Source organism: Stegastes partitus, unplaced genomic scaffold (genome assembly GCF_000690725.1).
Source record: "Stegastes partitus isolate 25-593 unplaced genomic scaffold, Stegastes_partitus-1.0.2 Scaffold1642, whole genome shotgun sequence".
Classification (NCBI taxonomy): Eukaryota; Metazoa; Chordata; class Actinopteri; family Pomacentridae; genus Stegastes; species Stegastes partitus.
The window spans coordinates 53,394-74,443 of record NW_007579373.1 but is presented as its reverse complement, the minus strand read 5'-3'; the positions used below and the strand labels follow the sequence as shown (position 1 = coordinate 74,443).

The window sequence follows — 21,050 nt, the reverse complement described above, 5'->3', positions numbered from 1 at the left end:
TTCTAGTTCTCCAGCCAAAACCAGGTTCCGCAAAAAAGTGTCTGATCTAATGCGTCACCAAACTAATAGAATATAAAAATGAGCACGGCTTGTTTTGAATATCAACATCTGCACAGTGTATTCTGTGAAGCACTGGTCCAAACTTGCAGTTTCTTTAACCTAATGCTTGGAAAATACCACATCACAGACCAGGAAGGAGATGTCATGTTGACTCAACCTGAACACTAAACTGTAATTCTTAAACCACAAAAAGGAGGATCGGTCTACCACAAGCTGTGCACTTGACTCTTTGTGGAAGCAGCAACGGTATACTTTTCAAGTTGTCTACCAAGTTCTCTACCTGTAAGTAGAGCATTTTTCTGAGGCATCCCGCCCCTTACCTCATCCTGCTTTGTTCATACATGTGAATTTTAGAGCTCTAGGAAAAAACAAACAAAAACAACTGCCTTTGATATTCACAGCGGCACAGCGGAAATGCTTCCAAATGAGTTTAGCGAACATCCAAACGGCTGAGACAGCACCTCTCTCTTTCTCTCTCTGATAAACCGTTAAAAACTTTGGGCCATTATCCAGCTCGAAACATCCCAATGCTTCTGTCTTGTGTTCGGCAACACAGTCTCATCACTTCTCATTTTGTACTAGTGCAACACAAGCCAGAGGGGGCAATGAGTTTCTGGCAGCAAAGAAGTCAGACCACACTGTGCCCATAATTGGAACCCCCCTGCGAGCCAAGTCAAAATGATTCCCTGGCAGGCAGGACGGCGAAGGACTGGAGCCAGCTCTGGGCCTTCCTGTCATGAGATACAATATCAATCTCGGCTCAATGGAACCACGGTGCTACAAATCTGTGTCAGACCACCAAAAAGGGAAACGAGTCACAAAACGGACTAAATGAGCGACATATATGTCACCAGGTAAGAAACCTTCCTCTTCAATAGAGCAGCACAGATGTGGCTATGAGCAGGATTTCACTTTATTTCTTTTTGACAGCCTAAACTAACAGAGAGTAATAGGGTTTCTTATCCCGGATATAGTTTTACCATCAAGAACTATCCAAAATAAATTGCAGTTGACCTCTAGACCCTGATATGAATGACTGCTCATCTTTCAAGCAGGAGGCCGGTAACCATGGAAAAACATCATTAAAAGGGCTATTGAGCCCTAACAATCCTGCCCCCCCACAGTGAAAGGATCACATCTGACTCGTTTCTTACAAAGTTTCCATAATGCACACACTGGCGTTTCCACAGTCTTCCCACAGTAATCGTCCACACAGACAGGAAACACTCAAAGATTTTTTGCATATAAACTGTTGCTTTAGGTTTTTTTTCGCTGTATGCTGATGATCCCTTTCTTTAAATCGACCCACTCACAAGGATGGCAGTATGTCATGAAACATTCTTGTATGACAGGTCATAGTTAAATGATGTAGGAGGAGGCTGGTGAGGACGAGCGCCCTCCTCCCACACATCAAGCTCACAGGGCCGCAGATAGTGAAAAGTGTCTGAAGCTTCGCAGACACTGCATGTAAGGGTTCTGATCAGAGGTCAAAGGACTTGCCGGTGGGTGGACGCAGCCCTAGCGGAACTTTCTGGGTTACTAAACAGGGTATTAAGGGTTTTTTTTTTGTTATTGTTGTTGTTTTAAGGCACACATTTACAGAGTTTTGTAACACATTACCTCGGCCAATCACTCGTGACCTTATTCAACTTAAAGCCAAAGTGCACCCAACCTATTCGACCCTTTTAAAAATTTACCACAGGTTGCCCCAGTGAGAGACTTGCTGCATCTTGTTAATAGAAAACTTATAATTGACTCTTGAGTTTATCGGTTTTCCTCAGGATTTATGGGCACAGTAGTGAGTCAATAGCAAAGCAGTTTGTTTCATTAGGCTTATTCATTCTCTGACCCATCTCAACCATCTCGCCAACTGTCCGTCAGCAGATTGCTGTGTCTAAAGGAGTGCTACCAGATGGTCCTGACTGCTGTGGCTTTCTGTATGTCCCAGAATGATTTAGAGCGACTGAAAGCACTCCAGTTATATCTCGAGGCTACACTTACAAGCAATACCGAACACATGCGCCTCGGTGGTGAAACGTGCAGCTTCTGGAGTACTAATAAAACCCGGGGTGTAAAGATGGCAACGAGATTGTTCCTTTTAATACGCCTAAGGTCTGTTTGCAGTGTCAGGAAGCCCCACCATATATCTTCTAACTTCTTAGAGCGGTCCCTATCCCAAACATATCACATCCAAACTCCTCACACCTGTGTCGAACTATTTAAAAAATGTCTGAGGTTTGCAATCAGGGCCAGAGAACTAACACAGCACTTTAGTCTCACTAACAAGACACCAACTTAACTCAGATCCCAACCTCGACTGCCAACAAACACACAGTTAACCCTTTGAGAGACATTCAAAATAACAACATTTACGAGAGACAGCATTGTCAGATTTTTTTAACTTGCTGATCGTCCTTGAATTAATCGCCTGTAGCATTCTGTCTGGAAAACTAACCAAATTTAACTGTCAAATCATAATGTTTTATCAAACGAAGGTTATTCTGCACATCTCATTTAAAAACATGCCAAAAATAGAGCGTTTGCACAAGATTCTGATAAAAAAGAAAGAAAGAAAAAAGTCTGCACTCTTTAGCACAACGCAGAAACTATGACTGACTGAGGTGTGACAGTAATTTCCTGACTTTTCAGCTGAACTGCAGACTGTGTTTATAGAATAGTTAGGAGGTAAGTGTGGGGATTTAGAAAATAGAGAGATTGAGAGGAAAATAAAGAGTACTTGAGCAATAAAATATGCAAAATGACTCGAAAACTATACAAAAGGGCAAGTTGTGGAAACATACATTCAGCATGATCACTTTCTAGAGTTGATGCACAGAGTAAGAAACGCCTAGTTTGCAGCAATGATAAAAAAAAATGCAAGTAAAATATCCGCAATATGTAGAGCCACCAATTTTCTAAAAGCCAAACATGTTGATTAAAGTTTGTTAAAGCTTTTTTCCATTTTTGTGAAACGAATAATCAAAGAAATGTTACGATTTATAGCATTATAACTTAATTATACTATGCAAAACCCATTCTTAAGTTCTCTTTACTTCTAGCTCTGGTTGTTCTGTTTCCATAGACATAGAGGACTTTATATTGCATTGAAAAATGAGGTTACAGTGAGGATAAAACTGTTTCAAACAAATACAAATATATTTATGTCGAGATGTGTCACTTAGTCCTGGAACCTGCAACATCTTGTCCACTCATGTCTGTCAATGGAGCGAGCTGTCGGAAAGATAACGAAGCTGTAAAAAGACATAATCTTCAACTAGCGGTGATACAAGAGCGGGGGCAGGGCAGGAACGTAGCAACAGAGAATTGGCTCTAAAGCAGAGCATGCTCACAGGAATAGCTTTTCTCACATAAGATTTAGAGAGATTCTCCCATGAATCAGCACTCATTACTAGCAATAAACAGCTGAGTCATTTCTGTAGTCACCAGCAGCATGCGTTGTTCATATTAGTCTTACAGAACACTCCATAACTATGTCACTAAAAGTTAATCACCCACTACGAAACAACGACAATCTCATTATGCACATCACTCCAGGGAAAAATCCACCTGTTACACCCTAATCCAGCTGTCAGAAATATTTTGTCTAACATGGTTGTACAAATTGGCATTGCACTGAAAACCACTGAGGCAAACATGACGGCTTCCCATGCATGACACCTAATGTGTGCATTCCTGAACAGACAGATGCGCATCACACTGCCTGCAAGCCACTCGCTGTCAAAAGACGCATGCTTAAGTACGTATTTCATGCACAAAATGTTTACTGTTTTTTTGCAAGGTTGTGTTACGATGTTACTACAATCTTTATTCAAGTCGCATTATTTCTCATGGAATCAATCGTAACACCACTGACTGACTGAGGATGCGATATATAGAATAAACAAAACCAACAAATGAATCAGAGCAAAATATGAATGAATCATTTACAAAGAAAGTACGTGTGAGCTGAATTAGTTGTGTGTGTGTGTTTGTGTGTGTTACGACCTTCACAAAGTAAGTCACATGCGATCCAGAGGACAAGGGAAACACACATGCAACAGGTTAAACACAATAAAGTGCTGACACCATGCTGGTTAGGCTGTAGTCAGGACTTCATTTTATCAATTTTTTAAAAAAAATAGGCATGCTTGAATTATAATCTCTCTGATTGTACTGACAGGGATAAATTAATTGGGTGGGTTTTGGGTGAAAACACCAGACAAGGTGGGGAGTAGGGATTTTTTAAAACTGGTTCAAAATATATCCCTAAGCAGGATTCATTTTGAACCAGTGATTACCTTTCTGGTTACTAACTGATAAGCACCGATACCCATCCTCCTCCTCCTCATCGGGCAGAGTGTTGCACTCCACGGGGAGTCGTCCCTCATCCAGGAGCGTCCAGCAACTGTCCCGCAAGACTTCGCAGAAGCTCTGGCAAGGCAACGGCGGTAGCGAGACCAGAGAGCCACACTTTGGTACCAAGAGTAGGCAGAAAAACCACTCCAAGCTATGGTGGCACCTCGACCTCAACAGCCATGCCCACTCGTTCAGGAGAGCTTGGACTTCCTCGACCCTGCTCTGGTTCAGGTAATTGGGCACAACGAACCTTTCCCCAACCATGGAGGAGCAGAAAGGGAGAGCAGTATCTAGCAACAAGCATTGTGGGGATTCAACGTCCAGTGCTGATTTAGCTACTTCTGTGTGGTTTTCACTCGGTGGCTGGCTACCTACAGCTGTCTGACTAAATGAGGTTGCTTGGCTCGGCTCTTGCTCACTTATTGACGGTTGAGTAGCATCTAAGATGTGACCAGTTTGGCTGATCACCACTTTCTGACTAATTACTGATGCTTGACTGGAGACTTCAGGTTGGCCAGTGGTAGCATCAGGCCTCTTGTTATCTATATGTGCTTGAGTAATTAACATTTGTGGGGGGTTAGTTGGTGTTTGTGGTGTAAAAAGTGCGTGGCTGGCTAATGAGGCTTGTTTGGCTGTAACTTCCTGGTTAGCAGTAAATTCACCAGCTGGTAACTGAGTAACTTTCAATTGTTGGCTATCCTTAGACACCTCAGCAGTCTGTGCAGAGTTTTTGCCTATCATTGGGGTTAGTAAATCTCCTGGGTTTTCATGAGAATACTTGGTCAAATTAAAGTCAGTTACATTCCAACTCGAGCTGCTGTTTGTGTTTCCTGCGGTGCTGTCGGGGATTTCTAAAGATTTCATCCCACTAAGATTATGGCCCTCATCTGTTCTGTTGTGAATGATCCAGTCATTCTCTGGAACCTTCAGCTCTTTCGTTTGGGATACTGCACTGCCTCCACTATCTAACCCTGTGTGATCAGAGAGTGTTACTGCTCCTTGTTGGAGCTTCTGTGTTTCAAATCCCCAACTAGTTTCAGTTCCTGGTGGAAATCCTGATTCAGACCCAAGACCAGATCCAGTGTCTGACACCAAATCAGACTCAAGCCCAGATCTAAGTCTTGTCACATTTCCTGTGAACCTTAAATCATCAGATTCTCCAGAACCCATACCCTTTAGTGAATATGTGCCATTACCAGGTTTAATTATGCGTGATGAAATCCCTGCGGTGCCCTTTCCTGGTGCACTCTGCGGTTGTGTTGTAGGAAGAGCAGTCAGCCGAGGAGCTTCAGTAGTCTCATCCCAAGTCTGCACAACCTTATGGATCCCATGTCCTTCATCAATGATCTCTGTTCCAACCCTTGCAATGTTCTCTGATGGTGGTTCTCCACTACCTGCTGGACTGCCAGACCCCTCAGGGTCCACTGTTGGGGCCAAAGTTGTAGTACCAGTCCAGGACCAGAACCAAGCATCAGAGTAGACCACCCACTGGGCCAGCAAAAACAAAACTCCAAACTGGGTCCTCATCATGATGTCAAGTTTTGAACCAAGTCCAGCCGCTCGATCAGGCTCCCAGAGTGAACTATGACATGTCCACACAGCCACTGACTCCACACACACTCTCCTCCAGCTCTGTCTCCACACACACTCCAGTAGGCAGTGAAGAGGAGTGCCCCATTCAAAAGAGTGACGGGGGAGAGCAGGAGGAGGTGTGCTCCGTATTGGCTGCCCTGGCAATATTTATTCCTCTGACTCCTCCTTCCTCCTCCTTCTCCTTTTGTCACAGCAGTGAAAAGCGATCTCTCCTGCTGACTGATACCTTAGAATTACAGCAGCCCTGCTTTTCAGCGTACAATACTGATGCTTTCAGTGTTTTACAGAGAGGGGCAATTTGTTCCCCTTGACTTGTTCTCTTTGTTATAACTTGATAATGAGAAAACTATAGATATGGGCTTAAAATTTTCACGATTTGCTGATTTGACTTTTCAACAAAATGAACTAAATGATGATGAAAGTTTGAAATACGAGGAGCTGTGCTGACATCCCTCTAATGAATTCAATTAGTCTCATACCACGGCAATAACGCAACCAATTATTGAACAAAGGTTCCCATTGTGATGTGTTGATGTGTTTAAATATAATCTGACAACACAGCAGGGAAATGGGAACAAATGTGTCCACGATTTATTACGTATTTATTAAGTATAAACCGAAGAAAAGGCAAACAGGGAAATCTGTTGCATCATCTAAACAGAGACAGTGTCTAATTGAAGGCATTTCCAAATGGAACTTTGTAAGCTCATATCCTCTCACAAGCTTGGACAAACCAAAATACACCATTGTTCCTCCATACATTGTCCTTATTCTGCATGGTGCCACTTATTGTTCAGTTCTGTTTTCAGGGATCTGTGGTTACACAGTAATCCAGGCCCCACTTTCTTGCCCAGACTGGTTTCACAGATGGGATCGGTTGACAGAGACCCTCGACAACTGCTAATGGAAGCTTAGTGATAAAAGAAACAGGAAGGTTTGCCTAAGTGTCTTTCTTATAGTCCAGGGATTTAAGCTAAAGGCAGACGTTTATTGCTTGTAACCTCAGTTGCTGATAGAAAGGAACTCTATAGGGAATCTCTATAAAGCCCACAGAAGCTTATGCACAGATGTAGAAATGTCTTGACACGAGCTTGACAACTTTATCCTCTAATACTCTCCGAGGGCCCAGGGTCTCTAATGCTCCGACTGACCCCTGTCTGAAAGAATAACTTTGTCTGACCTACGAGAAGAGACACATAACAGCATAGATGTAAAGAAAAAAAAAAAAGCCACTACAGGAGCCTGTAACTTATTAACTGTGACCGATTAGAGCTGAATGATTTGCAGAAAATAAGTAATTCTGATTTTTCAGATACTGCCAAATCAAATGTGTTTCTCATTAAAGTAAAGCTTCAAATCATTGTGTAATTTAAAATATGCAAAGGGACCATTGGTGCATTTTAACAACTGTCAAGGAGGATGGCATTTATTTTATAAACTTAGAAAACTTTTTGTGATTTACTTCTAATCATCATTTTTTAATTAGAAATCAAGCAACTGTTCCACCCTATGACTTATTAAAGTAAACATTATACTGTAGGTCACTTTATTTCACGGCCGCGCTGTTTATTACACTTTCCATCCTCATGAAAATGTGAATGAAAGCAAAATATTGTCTTTAGTCATATGAAAGCAGTTTCCTTTTGGGCAAACATGGCTAAGGAACTTGTGATCGACTTTGGCCGGTGACTAATTGTTCCTTAAGCAACAGCAGAGAAAAAAATCATTTGTCAATAAAGTTATTTTTAAAGACAGTTTATTCAAGCATGGGTGATGTTTAGGATCTTTATACTTATGTAGCACAACCGTAAGAGGCTGACTGCAGCATGATCACAGCAGTGTAATTGTACACTGGCTGACCCTTTGGGCAAAGACGAACTTTTAACTCCGAACAACCGCAAAACTGTCAAAAATAGACCATTTAATTACCTTGTGAAAAGAATGATGACTTTTTTGGGGATAATTGTTTTTTTAAAATGAACTGTCACAAATTATCTCAGGAAGAATTCTCTCTAAGGACCAACTTGTCTCAGTGATTTTCAGTCAGTTGTTTTATAGTGTTTATAGCAGGGGCTTGTTTAATAAACTTGTGATCTCATGATGGATAATGATTAGCCCTAAACCCCCCCCTAGTGATGCAGGTTTGGATTTTCACAGCAGTTGCAACATAATGCAAAACCAGACCACTGTAGCTCGAAGAGCAGCAGAGGTTCTGTGGCTGAAAACTAGCCGAGCAACGTTTCAGCTGACGATCACAGACCTGTAGTCTGATTTTATTTCCATAAATATAACTGTCTGCCCCTTCCATCCAGCGTGGGGAGTCCCATCAGCATGATTTGCTCCGTTAACTTTCTGTTCTTTTCCTACACGAGATGCCAAATCCTAGAAGGCTCTGAAAAAGAGAAATAGCCAAAAACAGAAGGTATCCGGAGTGTTATTCGACAAAGATGACAGTGAAGTAGCCTGAGGACGTCCCCCTTATATGACAGTCTAACGCATGTGATTGTAAATTTCCGTACACTTTGAAAGGTGGGAAACTTGCCAAACAGTCATGGGTGGCCAGGTGTATACCCCGTCACCTTGTCATGAGTGTCCTTAGAACTAGGAAGCGCTTTGCTTGTCTGTGGAAAACCTGACAAGACAAAATTGCACTTAATGACGGCAGTAACCTCGCAGCTTTTGCACTGACAGTTTTTTGCAGCACAGGTAATCTCCTGAGATCATGCTATGAGCAAACCTTGAACTTTGTCAAAAAAAAAAACACCCGTCCTCGCTTTTCAACATCCCTTTCATGTCTGCTTCTGCCTGCGTAGGGTTCAAACCGTAAGACGAGAAGACGACACGGCTAGAAGATTTCCTGTTTTTGAGAGTGGAGCAGGTAATTACAGTGAGAATGGCTGAAAAAAAGTTTGCACTGTGTGTTTAAGACAGAAGGGAGACTGAAAAAAGGAATGCATCTCCTCTGCTTTTAATTAGTGACTCAAATTAAACAGTATCTTCCTTTGTCTGAGCCCTTAATGCACGAGAACACAGGCTGTCATGATGCCTTGTGCCAGAGTGTGATTCTAGAGTGTCATGTGCAACGATACGAGTGGATGGTGAAGCACATTTGTTTTATTTTACAAAGGCAACGGTTCCCATTATTAAGACGTCTCTTGTTTAGCTAAAGCATGTCTTTTGAGTTTAAGAACCTCCCTTTAAGCCGGTCACCTGCTGTCAAACTTCTGCCCGCTGACAGAGGACTATAAACTCAGCAGGGAATCCCACTGATTTAAAGGGTCAGTTCACCCACATCGCAAGTGCATATTATTGCTTTGAGCGCTGCTGATGGAATTCCGTCCACTTCCATTGTGTTTGGGTGGTGGCAGAAACAGAAAAGGCAGCAGATATCTCAAAACCTTCTGCACGACTCCGTGTGTTGGTTTTAGATTTTCCATAGCGTGGAAGTTAAATATTGTGAAATCAGACTTTGAAAGACTCAGTTTCAATAGTTTTTGGTTTCTGTATCCTTTCAGAAAAGTGCTGCTGCTATTAATTTATCGTCTCGTAATTTCGTTCTAAGTGCATTTTAAGTTCGTTTAATGTACTGACTGAATGGCATAAAGCAATCTATCTATTACAGGACTGCTATGCAATATTTAGCTTTTCTGCGATATATGTTGCAATATGAAGACCAGTTGACCGGATGATTTGATCGACTGTTTGGAAAGAACTGATGATTCTAGAATAATTTGAGTGATTTTGTAGGGGAGTGCAAAAAATTACAATTATTTTTGAAAAGCTAAAAACACTGTTAAACCATCCAAAACAGTTTTTTTTTTCCCCTCAGAAGTCATTCAGATCAGGCTTTGCATTCGTCATACAGGGCTGTGCGATGCAGATTGAAATGGTCAAACAAATCAGTTGTGCTTCTTTATGTAGCGGGAACAGTTGTGAGACACACCGCTGTAGCTGGTGTAGATGATGTTGCATTTCTTTTGGGACCTTTTCAGTGTTTTTCTCCTGTTCTTCGTTCGTTTTGCTGAGGACATGTGTAGCCTGCATGTCAACAAACTCTGTGTCATTTAAGTTCCTAAAATCTCACTTTATCCAAGAACCCTGAAATCAACGTAACTGATGTTCTTCTCCTGTAGATCATTCATAGAAAATGAGAACTGTGCACATTCCTTCTTCTTATCAAGCTTCAAAAAAAAGCTGTGGCATTAATGTGTTTGAGGTCATTTGTCTTATTTCACGTAGCACTTGTGACTATTGCGCACATTGAAGTGTCGGTGGGATACCGTGCAGCCCCACTGCAAAGAAACCACTCTGTGATATTCCTTCTACATTTCTATAATGTCTACAACCTGTGAAATCCGGAGATGTTTAAGCAGGAGATGGACTGAAATTCCAGGCCTCCCCTGTGTCTGTCCTCACAATGCACAGACAAAAGGATGAAACCTAATACCAGGAATGAGTCTGAAGGCTGAGACCATCAATGGGAGGTGAATGATCGACTAATTACAACACCAACAAAACCTCCTGAACATAATCCACGAGGGGCTGAAGGCGTCCAATTATCTGTCAGTGCGCGGCGGTATTTTATGCCATACCGACTGTCATTCAGAGATCCTGTTACATTTGAAGAGTGCCTGTTCCATCTAGTCTAAATATAGCATTTGTGAATAATTTAAGAATACAGGAGTAGGCAACATAATATTCTACACAACTATGAGGGGTAAAAGTGTGTAAGTAGACCTTAGCAATCAACTTTCCAGCAATCCTAATCATTCTTAATTGCTTTGCACTTAGTAAGAGCTCTACTGCGAGGACACTAGTGTGATTTTTACCTGAAGTGTAACTGCTGCACAAACAGAAAGGAGACACACGTAACAACACGGGACGACGATACAAAAACGTGAGGGCGACTCTCAGAGCGGCTAGAGGGCCTTTTGGCAGAACCCCCACACACACACGCACAAACACACACACACACACATCCACTGATGTTATTTCAGCAAGTGGGGGTCGTTGACCCCTCGCTGTGAGTCATCGCTAAGTCACCGCCTCTGTGGTTATACAAGCATTAAGCTCCGAGGCTCTGGGCGAGCTGGGAGTTTTAACTGACACACGAATTGAGACGTAGCCGCACACAGCCATGAGCAAACCTGCATAAAGTCGAGATGCATGTATAGACACCTTCAGACAAACACACACACAAACAAACATGCTGCAGCCGCACAGCATGTCTCAGCTGAGCAGCAGAGTAAACAGTAAGACACAAACACATACAAACTCTAGTGAACATATGGCTGAAACACACACACAGCGGCCCTGTCTGATCTGCAGAGCATCGATGAGAGGGGATGCTGCATGTCACAGCTGAGCAGCGATGTGAAAATATCTGAATCAACCATCCCTGATAGCAAAGAGGAAAGTTGAGCAACAGGTTGCAGCACAACTTTAGTCAATAGAAGCCTTTTGGAAATTCTTTAAAAACAGAATGCATTGTCTGCTGTTTATGATAACCTCGTTGTTCCACTCTCGCTGGGGGTTGTGCAATATATTTTATTTGAATTAAAGTTAGCCGAGACGACAGGCACGGCAGCACCCTAATGGAGGACAAACTGCATTTGTGTCAAGACACAGAAAACAAAATTTGAGCCCTATATAGTGCTTCTATACTGGCACACCACACTACACTGCTTGTCAGAGTAAAAGACCCTAATTTAAATGACATCTTCTCTTACATCTCTCAGATCTCCGACCGGTGAATGTGTGCCACTGAGTGTGTGAGACAGCCAGAGAATGGGAAGTGGGGGGTTGGCCAACAGAACGAAGGTCAGTAGGTCACAGCTATCACATTAGGAGGGAAAGGAGTCCTGTTTCCCACAAATACAGATTCATCACAGTCCTGGAGGGCCTGAAAGAGCAGGTTATGAGTGAGCGTCTGCAGGGAAAGTGCCTCTCATTGGAACATTAGAACTTTTGTGAGCTGCAAAAAGTTTAAGCTGATGAAGTATTTATGAAACTTTAAATTGAAAAGAACCTTATATGGCTTCTTAGGAATACATGGACACTTTGGAAGAGTGCGTTCAGAGTACAAGAGCAGTACAAATATGAATCAGGGAGTCCAGTTAAAGGCTCAGTAAATTCAAAGACATGGTACACAGTTTTATACTTCTTTGAGACGTTGTGCAGCCTTTTTTTTCATATAGATTTCATGTTATTTAGGTATTTAGTTGGAGTCTAATGCAGCGACATTACCACTAAACCACTGCAACCTTTCCATTCATTTAGTCTCTGTGATCAGCCTCCAGCGCTGACGTCGACTCCAAAGAGTGGACGGTTTCAGAAACAACAATTTAGGGCTAAATGATTTAAAGTACATCTAATTGTGTGTGTGTGTGTGTGTGTGTGTGTTTTTAAAGACACTGTGATTGTGATTTGCAAAAGTTCTTTAAAGTTAAGCCTCAGCTCAATATTCACTCTGGAACAGATTTAGAACATGTGATGGAGCATTAAGACATGAGACGTCACCACAAGTGTGACGGTCACACGAGGAGGAATACGTAACAGAGCGGTTTAAACACTGAGCCTGTCCAACATACATTATAATAGCTTTTGCTGTTTTGCTAGTTGTATTGTTTCAAACTGTGATCTTGATTTGAAATTGATTAATCGCCCCGCCCTACTAGAAATCTCATCTCGTGGCCAAGTATAAGTCTGTCATCATCTAGTCTGATAGGCACGAAAAAAGAAAAAAAAAAAAGCACGTATTGCTCCTTTAAAGACCGTAAGGCTGCATCTTCCCAGTGAACAATCCAGTATCCTGCAGAAAGAGACAGACAGGCAGACTGAGCCCTGCAGGGTTCCTTAGAGTCCTGCTCAGGCAAGCAGAAACAGCTTGGCTGTCACTCTGAATAAGACACATTCCATAACAACTAGAGAATACGTAGCCTGTGGTGCCTAAACAACAGTTACAGTAAAGGAAAGAGGTGGAGGGGTATACTGTATATGGGACAGAAGAGAGGCACCCATGCTTTACCGTATATTAGAGCGTTGAAGAAATGTAATTTTCTCAGTAAACACTCTCACTTATACAGGGGAGATCAAAGCCGGATAGTTGTTCCATACATAATTCTACCCTGAGAACACGTCAACTATACGTCCCTCTTAGTTTAAAATACCATGAAATTCCCTCGTGGCCATTAAGTGCTTGGTTCCTTTGTTGATTCTTGGGCTTGAGGTCGAATCAAGCTCCGTGAAGTGTTTTGGGAACTGCCACCCATGCACCAGCAAGTCAAATCCTTCACGTTGATTCAATGTAAATAAACTAGAAACTGTGCTACTGTAACACATACATCCATTTAGCCACTGTGATGTGCACAATATCCAGTTTCGCTCAGTTTAATCATCACTCTCGGGCGACTGATGAAAGTAATTACAAAGAGGTGTGACGCAGGAAATTACCGACGAGCCAGCTGCCTGCCTTGAAGTCATCTTTAAAAAATTCACACTCCGAAGAAAAAAAAAAAAACTTGGAAAGTTCTTGTAACCGTAATGACTCCACTAATTAGTGCAACGTCAACCGAGGCCATCCGGAAACATCTAAACTGAGGAATTATCTTTAACCAATGACAGACATAGCATTGATTCTTCTGTCTGAAACAAAAAAAGCCTGGCAGACTGGAGACAAGCTGAAACGTTACTCTAATGGATGTTTACCTTTTAATTGTGGGCTGACTCAGAAAGAGTTACACTTTGACGTTCGTTTAGAAATTGTGCAGCGGGATAATGGATGTTTTCCAGCAGACAATCGTGGTGTTATCACAGTGTAATAAAGGTGTTACTAAGTGTTTCCTAGCAGTGGTAGAAAGTATTTCCACTGGTCTTTGCTGCACACATACTCACCAGTGGACTATAGGTGGATCACACATCAGTGTTGCTTTACATCCATAAGCGGGACTCTTCAGTTGTGGGGAAACAGCTCCCTCTACTGTTGACAAGTTGAGCCACACTTAGATGCAGTAAAATAGAAAATAGACACAGCCTTGCCTCGGTCTAGTAAGACAAAATTGAGCTGTATTCCAAATGTGATCACAACAGAATGAGATCAGTTCTTTTTATACATCAGAGTCAAAAGCATTTATCACACGGAGCTGCCCGATACGAGCAGTTTTCTGTTTCTATCGATGAATCAATGAGGTGCTACAAGTTCGCGGGGATTAACTGCCTCACGTCTTTGGCCGCCTCAAACGATAAAAAGCAAACTGTACTCGACAGGTGCTGCTCCCCGAACAAAAACCCACCTGTGGAAAGTCAAACAACAACATCCACGCGGCCCCTCGCAGCAGATAAAGCACGTCGTCAGAATGCTAATATTTTGTCAAAAAGTTACCAAAAGCTTGTGTGTGTAGCTGCGAGGCAAAGAGGATAATCACATGACACGCAATCACTGCTCGAAACGATGCTCGCTGAGATAATCAACTCATTACGAGGAGTTTGTTTTCATCTGCTACAGTAATGCGGTGGGCAAAGCACGACTCTCAACACACCTGCCCTGTTGATGTGACAGCACAAAGAGAAACCACAAACACGTGTTCGCAGTTGTTTTGCGATGGGACCTGGTGATTAACTCCTTAAATGTGTCGTCTCTTTGACATTTAATAGCTCATGACGTGAGTTTCAAACAGAAATATGAATAGAATAGATAGAAGACCCCCCCAGTCAACGACAATGTGTTTTTCGGCAAGCAAGGTTTAAGTCATCTTCAAGCCAAAAACGCATATAATATCTATGTGTGTATGATGTGGGGAAGAGTTTGTTGATAAAACCACTTCAGCTGTTTCATCTGTGCTGTTTGCTGGTTCCATCAGTAGAGGGAGACCAAATCACCGGGAGGTTTAATGTGGGGTTCAGTGAGACGCTGACCTCATTACAGCCCACAGCTCTGAGGTCACAGGACCGTCGTTGGCGTGCACAGTCACGTACATCCCACAAATATCAATCTTGAGACAAGCTGGGCTGAGAAACAGAATGGCAAAGTCTGTCCAAGGAAACTAATTATTTAATGACACTAACCTGCAGCACAGGGACCCTCTGCACAGGCAAGTTTTGGATCAACACTTTCACCTGTAGTTCCTTTTTAAAGTTATTTACCTTTTTTCTAAACAAGAACCTTTATCTTAGTTACTAACAGGCTCACTCAGGCCTTCTACTTACAGCTAAGTTTTTTATTTATTTAACTTGAAAGCCCCACAGGAGAACATGTCCTACAATACCTCAACAACAGCTGACTGAAGTAAAGACAATCTAAAATGTGAACAAATGTGTCCACAAAAGGCGACAAATGTGTTGCTTTCTTACAAGATAACCACTGTATGATGCATAGAAACCTGTAAACCATCTTTACGCATGTCTTATTTGCAAAGAGATTAAAAAGCCCAGCAGTCAAATTCAGTCCAGCTCTACCAAGACCTTTTATCAACCGCGGGTCAAAACTCTGAGGCTCGTTCATTTTTTTGTTTGCACAAACGTGAATCGATGTATCTGGGGTTTTTTTTAAATCCTATTACTACCACCATCTACAGCGTAATTCCATTTTCAAAGGGACAGCCCCAAGAGTAACCAGGTGAACTTGAAGCGAAGGGTCAACATGCTCTGACAAATCATTTACCTGCTTCCTAGACCTGAAAAGAATGGTGAGGGACTCTCCCACACCTGGAATCCAGACACAGCTTGTCTAATAAGGGCAGGGTTTGAGGGTCACAGAGTTGAAAATGTCCAGTTCAGGTTAGCTACACATTTACTCCAGAATATCTGGGTGTGATGATATGTGTGGAAAAACAACAGCATTTTAACGACTGACATTTGGGGCAGGAGAAAAGAAGTGAGCTTTTTAATTATTCGTGTTTATTCAAAATGATATTCCAGCAACAAACTACAACATCCTCAGCAGGCACCAGGTGGCTAAAGGGGAAAAAACGGATGCTTTTGATGTCAGGGTCACCAGTCTGTCTACAGAAACCAGATGGGAAATTGGGTATTGGGGGAAATAATTGAGGAACAGTGCCATCTCCTTTGTTGGACTGGAATGAGAACGTCCTTAAGGAAGGCACTTTACACTCAGTCGTAGCTGCTGGCTGGCTAATAAATGACTGTAAGGGTCATTACCAGGTTGCAAGTGTAGTTCAACCGTGTGGCTCCAGCTTAGTTTTTAACTTTAATTCAGTTTATGCACTGAATAACTGTTTTGGGCAATCCACAACCCTCTAGCAAATCACAGTTATGTGCTGGATCCGGCTGATCAAATGCACTTGTAAAATGTCTGTTTCAAAGCACCGCCGAATTGGCAGTCCACTGAAGGAGCAAGAGAGGAAAATAGATCATATCCCTTTTTTTTTTTCCCTCCATTGCTAAACACCAGTTAAGGTGAGCGTGGCGGTGGAGAGGTTAGTGGAGGAATTGCACATACCAGCTGTTTTTTTCTGCGACTGCCTAACAGGACTGTCCACAGCAAGTCTCAACTTTTCCTCCTTCAGACTTCTGACTCACATGAAAGAGGGCCAAGGGGTCCAATTTGGGGCCAAATACCGAGTCGTATTTTGTCACCTCATAAAACATGTCAGATTCCAGCCAAAGCCGTGTTTAAGAAAAGCTACTAAACAAAAACAACACCGAGCAGCAGATTTGTTGAGGCTCAGAGAGAAAAAAAAAAAAAAAAAAGGCGATAAACCCACAGAATGTAAGCGATGTCAGGCTTTCCAAAAACCAAAATCATCGCCAATCAAAGAGAAAGCCCGACGGTTGCTACCTGATCAGCTACGGGGTTGCGTTTGAAGGAGGGTTGATGACAACGCTGTCATTCTCACTTCCCACAAAGATGAAACAATGTGGAGATCGGAAGTCCGGAATTAGTGGTGTTGACTCTAGGGATTAGGATCCATAACCGGCTGGGCAGAAGAAGAGCAAATTATCCAGATACTTCTTTGAGAGTCGTCTGTAAGTGACTTGTGCAGGGGAATGGAAAACTGCACTGACATCTTTTAAATAATCTCTTGACCTTTTAGTTTTCTCTGAAATAAGGGGCTCTGACATGCCTGTGCCAATAAACACACAGTATTTGTCCCCTGAGGATTTAGTCTTGTACATATTTGTTTATGCAGCATTGATTGTTGCTCTTATTTCCCATATGAGAAGAGGCACATCAAAAGTGGGTTCTCAGAATTGTCGTCTTTTTTCTTTTTTGTACAATCTCAGGGAAGTTGTGTGCAGGAAAAATCTGTGTTCTTGAATAACACTGAAGCAAACAAACAAAAAAAAATTATCTAAACATCCAGTTTATGTAGCATATGATAGATGCCTTTTATTTTTTGTAAGTGGTACGATATAATGTGAAGTTATTGCATTTAATTTGTTTATTTAAAGTTTGAAAGTGGTAAAAAAAAAAGGAAAAAAATGTTTTAAATCTGTTGCCAGATTCTTTAAAAATAAATCAAGCGGGATATGTGATTATAAGCAACTCTGGTGTGTTGAGAGAATAAACCGCTGTGTAAATAAAAGAAATCTGGCTGTTTGTTCTCGCTTTGTTTAATACAGCACGAAAGAGCCCATTTACATAATAACTCATTTAAAAAGAAATCTCAGTATTGTGGCCAGGTTCTCTTTCATGTGGAGTTTGACTTTATGTTTACCTTCTGTAATGATTCTTCTCAAAATGTGCAATTTGCTGTTTATTCACATTACTTGAGTGTTTCCAGTCACACGTTGAAAGTCTTTAATTGGTGACCTCTTAAACATTTCTCACCCATGTAATAAAAAAAGGCCCGGCAGACAGCCTGGTAGACTTGGCATCGGTACAGGCCAACCGCCGTCACTTTGCCAGGAATGGTTTGAGACGGTGATGCGCTGAGACATGAATTTACAGGAGCGTTTTCTTTTTGTTTTCCATTCCCTACAGAGATCTGACGCATCCTTTGTGGCCGTTTATATCAACTTCACATTTGTGCGCACTGCAACAGTCAAAACGTTTTCATTTACAAATCCCCCGAATGTATAGCAGATATGCTGCTAAAACCTCCGTACTATCTGCTCTACAGTCCAGAGTGCAACAGGTTTGAATTAAAAGTCCATGCATGTGTCACGGATACTGCAGAACACCCAAAACAAAGCATTTTGGATTCATTAAAGATGATATCTCAGCCCTCAAAGCCTCAGACAGTGTTTATTTCCGCTCACTGACTCATTCCAAAATGAGTAAAACTTAGCTCTGTGGTTCAAGCGCATGAGTCAGGGTAAGCAGAGGTAAATCGGAAACTTGCTAGCAGATGGAGGGGAAATCCAGACGGCTCTGTTACCAGACGGTCAACAACACCAGGGACCGGCTTTTCGTGCAAGAAGGTTTTTGCAAACATTTACATTTTTGCAAACATTTCATGAATGTGCCTGCACTAGACAAAGCATTATTTGCGCAATCTGCTCAGCTTTGGATGGGTACGATTTGGAACAAGTTATATCAAACAGTTTTATCTTGGGAGAGGCTCCCAATCTCTACATCTATTGGCAGTTCACTGTAAAGAGTTGCACAGACATTGTGCGGATTGGGATCCATCCAAGTGGTAACTCTACCTTACAGAGACGAATAGCACAGAGGATCATACTGAACATAAACTAGAATGCCTACTTGTGACACTTCTAGCTGCAGTGCTGGGGTATTTTTGGTCTGTCCATCTAACCACGCAGTCCCAAAAATTAAGCTGATGCTAAAAGAGCAGGAATTAAGCTTTGGGGCTTTACAAATCATTGTGTGATTCCAGCAATGTCAACCAGACCATTTCCTCAGCCTCTTAATCCCAACATGAGCGAAGCATGTGTTTAAACATCAAAAGGTCCTGGGACTGCGGCCGGTAGAGGAGCGTTCTTCTGTGACTATGCCAGTGAAAGGGAGTCATTTCCAGAAGCTTTACTCAACCGACCAAGCATTAAGAGCCCTCAATTGGTCTATTAGAAGACAAAGAATAAAGTAAAACCCCAAAAAACACAAAATATAAAAAGTGTTCATTTGCATAAGTGCCAGACAACAAGCTGTACCATCTCTCTATCATATCGAAGCTCAAATGGTAATTTATTTTATTAGAGCCACAAGAATTCAGGTTAGAAGGCTGCCTCTTTGAACTCCTAATGCTAAACTTGCAATGGATGCTTGTGTTACGATAGTCTTCTTTGTATTCATTTAAACCAATCACGACTGTCGTGTAGTGATGGGTGGTATGTTTCTGTTGCAGCATTTGATGCAAGGAGTTAAGCACTGCCATTAAAATGGATGATCTGGTGAGTCAAACTAGCATGCAAAAAGCTCATTTATAAAGAATAAAACCAACAATGTGCTTTTCACAATGTCGTGTTCCTGTTTGTTTTGCAGAGGTCATCTGTGTTGATTGGAGCAGACTGAATTGACAGAGGAGTGAACTGTGCCGCAAGAGAAGTTTGAAATGTGTCGAGGGATGCGTTGACAGATTCTTTTCCCCTCCGTGTTGTCCCTACTGGAAACCGCTCTTACTGCCGTGAATTCCAGCTGATCAGGCTCCATGAAGGAAGAAATCCTGAGAGACGCTTTTCAAGTGTGCAGCAGCGGGTGAGTGTTTGGCGTTCAGATAGGAAGCTTGAGGTGCACAAAACTGTCACCATAAATATTCATAAGCTTGTCGACGAATTTTAACACGATATCCCAAAAAAAAAAAAGAGCATTTCACAGGGAATTGCTCTCCTGGTTCAGCAGAACTGTTGTAAAAAAAAGAAAAAACAGTTGTGGAGGAAGAAGTGAGATATAAAAGAGGAAATTCTGTGGGTTTGAATTCTCATTGAAACTTCATTTGCATAATCCACTGTAAGCAAAGGAACTGTGGATCAAAGCCTTCATACAAGACAAGACAATACAAGCCTGCCAAGCCGGCGGTAATAAAACCCTGGAATACTGCTGAATCATTATCAGAATAAGACTCAATATCCTGAACTACAAACATCAGGGTGAAGGATGAGGACAGGAACTAAATGTGACCTTAGAATCACCACTGGGGTGGGGGAGCTAATGATTGTATATTGTAGATGACCCTGTATTGTACAGATTGTGTCACTATGGGTGTTATAGTTCAATCATTTATTTTAAAAGTTGAGCTGATGCTAACCAGTTAGCCCCCAACCCATCCTGTGTCTGGTTTCCCAGCTGCCAGGTCTCTGTTGTGACAGTCTTTGTTGTCATTTAGCTGCCTCCACAGCGAGTCCCCCTGTGATGAGACAGCAGACTATCCTCAGCAGCTGCAGTCCAAGACAGTCGATGTCAGGACGAGAAAATCATTGAATGACTGGCCGAATGACATCTGGGACAACCAACCAATCTGCATGTAGGGAAACATGGTGGGCCAGTGGGTTTGTGGGTCCCAAAGAGGCTGCAAAAACCACTTTGGTGATAAAAGCAATAGTATTCACTGAGAGAGTCTCTTGCCTCCTAGACTGCACATCGATATCAACTTTTCTAGTCAATATCAGAGCAGATTCATTTATTGAAATGTTTGGGAACACACCCAAAGCGCCCACACAGACACTGATCCCTACTTCAGTTCCTCTGATTGGAGTCTTTCATCTATGCAGCAGCTTTTATTCTCTTTTGTTACATCAGGACTTGCCCTCCTTTATGTTTAAGCCAGCAGACAAAACAAAGCCACCGCAAGATACCAGCGTGAGCTTTAGCCCTCTTGTTCTAACAGGAAAATATAACCGACTTTAAGTGGTTGGCCATTTACGGCCTCTTTTGAGGAGAAAAAGCCACATCTTTAAAAAAAAAACTGTTTATGTCCACAGTTTTGAAGACAGGGTTTGCGATGGCAGTGTCACATCATGAAGGCTGTTTCTCAGACTTTATTTTACGGGACGCTGTGTACGAACCAAGGCTATTAAACTGATATTGTTCTCCTTGAACTATGAGCGTGGCCATTCTCACGTCACACTGGAATGATTTGATACCAAGAAAGCAGAACGTTGTTTAGACGCTGTGTCCAAGTTAT

At 42.1% G+C, this 21,050-nt stretch overlaps 1 protein-coding gene across 1 annotated transcript in view; it reads right to left on the bottom strand.

Moving 5' to 3' along the window:
• The window catches only part of col18a1a (collagen type XVIII alpha 1 chain a), a 46,363-nt gene extending 40,349 nt beyond the window's left edge, over nucleotides 1–6,014 (bottom strand). The window contains exon 1 of the mRNA XM_008301209.1: nucleotides 5,613–6,014. Within this exon, the coding sequence (XP_008299431.1) occupies nucleotides 5,613–5,946 (334 nt within the window). The 5' untranslated portion in view covers nucleotides 5,947–6,014. The remainder of the gene's footprint in view (nucleotides 1–5,612) is intronic.
• Between the last annotated feature and the right edge of the window lie 15,036 nt (nucleotides 6,015–21,050).